The sequence below is a fragment of the Hylaeus volcanicus genome, chromosome 6 (genome assembly GCF_026283585.1).
Source record: "Hylaeus volcanicus isolate JK05 chromosome 6, UHH_iyHylVolc1.0_haploid, whole genome shotgun sequence".
In the NCBI taxonomy this organism is placed as follows: Eukaryota; Metazoa; Arthropoda; class Insecta; order Hymenoptera; family Colletidae; genus Hylaeus; species Hylaeus volcanicus.
Genome location: NC_071981.1, coordinates 23,083,554 through 23,089,712, shown reverse-complemented (window position 1 = coordinate 23,089,712; position 6,159 = coordinate 23,083,554). Strand labels below are relative to the sequence as shown.

At 47.1% G+C, this 6,159-nt stretch overlaps 1 protein-coding gene across 1 annotated transcript in view; it reads right to left on the bottom strand.

Moving 5' to 3' along the window:
• Nucleotides 1-5,905, bottom strand: part of LOC128877923 (fringe glycosyltransferase) — a 75,031-nt gene extending 69,126 nt beyond the window's left edge. The window contains exons 1-2 of the mRNA XM_054125588.1: nt 4,944-5,905; nt 3,252-3,488 (exon numbers count right to left, since the gene is read on the bottom strand). Coding sequence (XP_053981563.1) covers nt 3,252-3,488; nt 4,944-5,222 — 516 coding nt within the window. The 5' untranslated portion in view covers nt 5,223-5,905. The remainder of the gene's footprint in view (nt 1-3,251; nt 3,489-4,943) is intronic.
• Between the last annotated feature and the right edge of the window lie 254 nt (nt 5,906-6,159).

Here is a 6,159-nt window from a genome sequence, read left to right as displayed (position 1 = left end):
ATACCGAGTATCGAGTACCTGATAACACCAACCGAGTACTAAGAACAGCGTTACGAATACCAGCAATTGAATACCGAGTACCTAGTACCGATCGAGTACCTGAGTACCAACAATCGAATGTATTAAATACCAAGTACCGCATTCTGAGTACCGCAAAGCTAGTATCGAGTACCAGCAACCAGCGGCGACTTGACGTCAACGAGCGTCGTGACGAAGCGGATGTCCGGTGCGAAGGCCAACTCAAAGGTCGCCCGAGGAAAAAGGAATCAAAGTGAAAACCCCAAGTAAAAAAAAAAGAAGAGGTGAAACGAATAAGTCACCGTCAGCGTTCCCAGAACGAACGCGAATATCCGGCAAATAAGAGACGTTGCGCGCAAACGACGAGGAGAGGAGGATGTACGGGGCACGATGACGTCAGTGGCACCGGCGTCGCGTTACATAGACGTAATTGCATTAATCCGCGCACGTACGACGCCGTCTAAAAGAGGCGTCGTCGTTGATCCGATCCTCGGGGACCCTCTCGCTGAGAATCGTTAAGACGTTTCGATGGCGGCTGCCGTTTTCCACTTCTGTGGGTGGCGAGGCGAATGAAGTAGCTCGCGCGTTACGTTAAATTAGACGAAACCGAGCTGATTCGGCTGCGAAAGGTTACGGTTTGCTGGCGTCACGTGCCGCGGGCTGCACCGTTGCGTAATTCTGTCTCGTTGAATATTTGATACTTGCGCTTCAGTTCGTTACGACCGGGGAATAGTGTCACGAGACGAAACAGAACTAGGCGGAGAGGCTTGGGGACACATCGCGACGATGGCGAGTACTCTAGGAAGGCCGAAGACCGTCGAGTAATGGGTTTCGAGTATACTTTCGCGATATTATCAACGTCGCGACTAATTGCACGCATCGTAGCATCCTCTCCTCTACTTCTTGGAACGAATAGCCCAGAAAAGTCGACGGGCCAACCTCTGAATTAACTGGCAACTAAAAAAGCGTTTCGGGACACTTATCTCGTCGGGACGACGCAATATTTGCCCGCGACGACGTTGCGGCCCCCTTTGAGCTAAGCAGATCTCGCACGAGCTGTTCCACGAATTGCCAAATTGTGCACGAGCCCTCCTGATTGTTCTTTACGTAATTAAGGAGTTAGATCAGCCTCGAGACGTGGTTATTTGAAAAATTATCGCAAGGGGACTGCACACGTTTACTTCAATTTTCGCAATCAGCTGCTTTGTGTTATGTTGTGAATATAATATATATATTTATATTGACAGAGATTTGGAAGCGTTCAATTCAATCTTAGAGCTATGTTTACGCCGTTCCACCCGTCGATTTCGCGAGTGCAACAAAGTCAGCCCCTTCGGAGTCCTTCCCGTCCTTTCGTTTTCTGCGCCTGGGAAAATCTCACGGCTTAACCTTCGACCCCGACGACCTCCGCGTTAAATCGACTTCGTCCACCCACGCAAGGATCCTCGAGACGAATCGGCATTTTCGTTCCACGAAACCCTCCCTTCGCCTTTTGAATCGCGTGGCGCGCAATAACAACCGAAGTCTCCGCTCGATTTCGACGCTTTAATCGCGTATAATTTGCGGAACAGACGGTGATTAAGCTGCGCAGTGATTCAGGATAGAGGGGGGAGATTCTCGACGTTCGCCCTTTGGTGTTGCCTCGGCGAAACACGTTCGCCCCTGCCCTTCGTCTCGCGAAATTAAACTAGACGGAGGCGTTGAATTTTTGTTTCGCGTTTCTAACACGCCGTAAATCATCGAATCGCGTTTGGAAATATTGCTTGTTTGGCTGGGGCCGTTGTTTCGCGATGTTACGGGTTCACGATCCCATTTGTGGAGCAAGATTTACCGCGGGCGGTACGAGTGGAGTCTAGGTAGAGAAACGGGCCACTTCCCTGGACCCTCGAATTGTTTCTTTGGTCTCGATCGATGGGTTGGGGCATAGTGAAATTGTTCTAAAGTCGAATCTTTGTTTCGTGAAGGTTAAGTTCGTCGTCAAAATATCACACCAAAACTAATTACAGAGTGTAATGTTTATCGAAGTTTGTTGTTTTCGACATATAAATAAATAAACTGGTGGAATTTTATTATTTGTACACGTTTGTTTGTTTATAAATGTTTTTAAAGTACTTGTAAACCGTTTGCCGAATTTGGCCGAAATCGTCTGGAGTTGCTGGTTCGAAGGGTTAAGTCTCCAATAATCTAAATGATATTTCATCCTAACAGAAATTATCGAGAATATTTGTCTGTCAACGCGTTGGGTCTTCGCACCTAATTAATGACCTCGATTGCAGAGGGTTAATTTCTTGTAACCGACTATTAAAGTCTAATACATGAAGTAATAATGCAGGAGTTTCTGTTTCCAAAGCGTTCAAGTCTAACGATCGGACAGTCATCCTGGTCGATTGGTTCGCGGTGCAAGAAGAGAATATCCGAACAATTCGTTGCGAGAAAGGAGGCTCTCCTGGACGGCGATCGATCGCCGTCGGAACGGTTGTCATTAGTTTCAGTGACTCGCTCCGTATCGCAACCCTTCAATTTACAAAAGCCTTTTCTGCCTCCGAACGGCTCGCGGATAATTGCTCAATTACGTCGTTTATTTATCTGAAAGTGCTCATCGGTAGTCTCGGTGTAATTTTACGCGACGAAAGTATACGCTGCCCCTCGAGTTCATTTTTCTCCCCGCTACCGAAATTGATTGGATTCCTGTTGCGATCGTTAAGGAAATTACAAGTGGCTGTAAAGTAATACGACGGATAATATGACTCCCGAGAAGCTTTCGCGGTGCAATCTTTAACGTTCGGTGGTCTTTATCGCGAAGACGAAAAGAACGAAACTAAAGACACGGTAGTGCGTACACGGTAGTCTTCGAAACCATGGCAACATTCTTCTAAACTAATTTTTGATCAAGTTATAATCTGTAGAGTTTTTAAAGCGGTTCTCAATTTGTGTCTCAATTCGTACTTTTTCTTTCCCTTCTTAGCTCTCGTAGATATCCCTATAAATATAAATAAATCCCTCTGTCTAACGCAGTGTTAAAGTATAGCGTAATACTAACAATTTCTCTGCTAGAAAAAGTTTGAGCGCTGTTTGAGAATCGCTGCGCTACGGGACAAGCGTGGCCGTCGCTCATCCGCGACGGGGTTACGATAAACATGACTGCAAAAACGGCCCGTTTCGCGGCGCTAAACAGGCCAGGATATCGACATTACCACGGACATACGCACAGCGCGAAAGGATTCGTCGCGTACCTGATCCTTAGCGAATTGGAACCACGTGCCGATTATCGCCGGCAGTCGAGAATGATGGTAGTGCTTGGTGGTTTTCACGCTGATGAACACATCGTCCAGATTCGTCGAAGACGGTGCCATGGTCGCCGTTGCGATCGCTGGTGTCACAGACGATTCCTCGTTGATCAGCTTCCTCGGAGGCGGCACTTCCACCAGCACGCTTCTGCTGTTCACGTCCACGGTCATCTCGTCTACCCACTGGAAATAATTGTAAACAATTAGATGCGATACATTCATCACCCCTACTCAATGTTTCCATGATCAACGAAAATTAGCAAAATTTCTTTATATCTCATTTGTGTAAAACGCGTGTTTTAATGTTTTGTCGTGTCGGTGTCGATACGTGTCGTATAGTCTGAATCGTCCTTTACTATACATGCATTGCACATTGCGTTACAGGGCATGTCTATATGAAGACTGTATAAGGAGTCCTGACTGTGTAGTGTAGAAGTGATATATACATATATACAGGGTGTCCAAAAAATGTTGTAACACCTTGAAAGGGGTGATTCGGGAGGTGATTTGAAACAACTTTTTCCTTAGCGAAAATGTTGTCCGAGGCTTCGTTAAGGAGATATTAATAGAAAACCCGGACCAATCAGAGCGCGAGGATGCCGGTTGAGCGTAGGCTACGCGCTAGGCGGCCGCGCTCATTCGCTACCGCGACCGCTCCACCGGCATCCTCGCGCTCTGATTGGTCAGTGTTTGTCCGTTGATATCTCCTCAACGAAGCCTCGGACAATAGTTTCGCTAAGGAAAAAGTTGTTTCAAATCACCTCCCGAACCACCCCTTTCAAGGACCTCCAACATTTTTGGGACACCCTGTATAGTCTGTGCGCACTTGCGCCGCGATTAGACGAAATATTCCTAACTTCAAGTTCGGGATTTTGCTAAGAGTTTTCTAGTAACTTTCTTAAGGAGTTGGATCTCCTTATACAGTCTTCATGAAATAAACCATTATACACAAAAATATGCATCTCACCCTCGATACTACGAATGTACGTAGGTTGTCAACTTGTGTACTTGGCCACAATATTTAGCAGTGTCTCGTGAAAAGGTCAAACACTAACGACGCTCTCCGCGCAACTAAACGTGGCGCATACCGTAATTCGATCGGTGCTATTCGGTGACGAAACGATTCTCGGAAAAAGAAACAGGCACGTGCACGCACCGAGAATGTGTTTACACGAGGAATGAAAACAAACTCGACTGGAGAAAACTGGATGTTCGCGATTAGTCTTTCGATTAACATAACTGGCTATCGACGCGTAACACTCGCAGAGAAATTAATTCGCGCGTTTCACCGGAACGACAAGCTCTGGTTTACCGTCAAGGTCAATTGGTGGCGCTCACTACGCGGTTCTCAAATTCACTCTATAAAGTGATCAAATTTGCGCCATGAAATGAAAGAATCGTAATGAAACTGTACGACTCGTCACGTACATCCGGTTATTACTAAGTAAGATTCAAATCGAAATATCGTCTATTCTTGAATTTGAAGTACCGCGTACGAAAAATTCACCCTTACAGCCGACCTTTCGTAGCTAATAAATTTATGCGAAAATATTTCTACGTAACCTCCTTTAATTCTGGTTATCTTTGGTCCGTTTGCAAGTACATATTATAACGTAGAGAAAATTTGAGTAATCTCACCTGTCGCGGTGCAACAGCCTGGTAGAGAAGAATGGTGGCGTAGGCAGTGGCCAGAACAAGTGCCAGTGCTTGTAGGCCTCGTCTAGTCGGCAGTCCACGGGGCATTTTGGCGCCAGCCGCGCCAACCACCGAGGAACGAGCCTGGGGCCCACCGCCGCCGAATTTCACTGACCTTCCTTCCTCGTCGAGGCCCTCGAGCTTTTCTCGCGTGGCAACGATCAACGCCGACCACCCTGCATCGTTCGCCTCCTTTTGCCGCGGAAAAGCTAATCCAGTCATACCACACGGCACCGAATCACTTTCCCTCTTCGCTGTTGCCACCCCTTCGATGAACCATCGATTATCGAAACGAGCGGAAGCAAACTGTTCGATTCCGATAGTCCTTCAAATCGAACGTCCTCGTTGGACGAGTACGTCGCGACTGCGCATCATACGCGATTCCTTGTAACGCACGATCCTTGTAAACTATAAATCGTTCTTCGCGTGTCCGTTGTCACTTTGTAAACACTCAATCGCAACAATCGGGCACAAAACTTCGAACGAACATTCCAACGTTTCGAGTTACCAACGACACCGTCGGTGTCATCGTTTTCGCGTCGATTCGTCGATCGCGGTTACGAGATCGATCGAGACGTCGAAATTCGGGACGCGTCCGTTCGCGAAACTTGTCGCTGTTGATCGAAACGTTCTTTACGAGCGCAAGAATTATTTTGATACGAGTTCGTCGCAGAAAATTTAGTTTTAGTTTGTTTCGTGTCTTTCCGTGTTGTCGATTACTCGAGTGGATCCCCGCGAGTGTGTAGAGAGAGTTACAAAGCGAGGAATGTTACGCAGCTTGTACGGATGTGAGTGGTTGGTTTGACAGTCGAACGCTTATCGCGCTAGAATGAAAACACACGACGAACCACGAGAGGAACACGAACACGAGAACTCACTGCTGCCCGGCGCGCGACGAGCCACCGACTGAACACATGGCCAGTCCCCCTGACTACGTTGTAAACATCGCCATAGCAGCCACTTTGCTGGCTGGTGGAAGGAGAACGGTCCGCGAGTGGCACGATCCCGGGATAGAGCGGGGAGGGACGACGCTTCTTAAATGGAGCACCGCCCTTCTCTCGTGCATCAGTAAGAATTAACATTTTAACTAACTTCTCTACAAAGTATTCAATTATTACATTATTTGTCGAACAACAAAACAAATAAGCCAATTACAAAA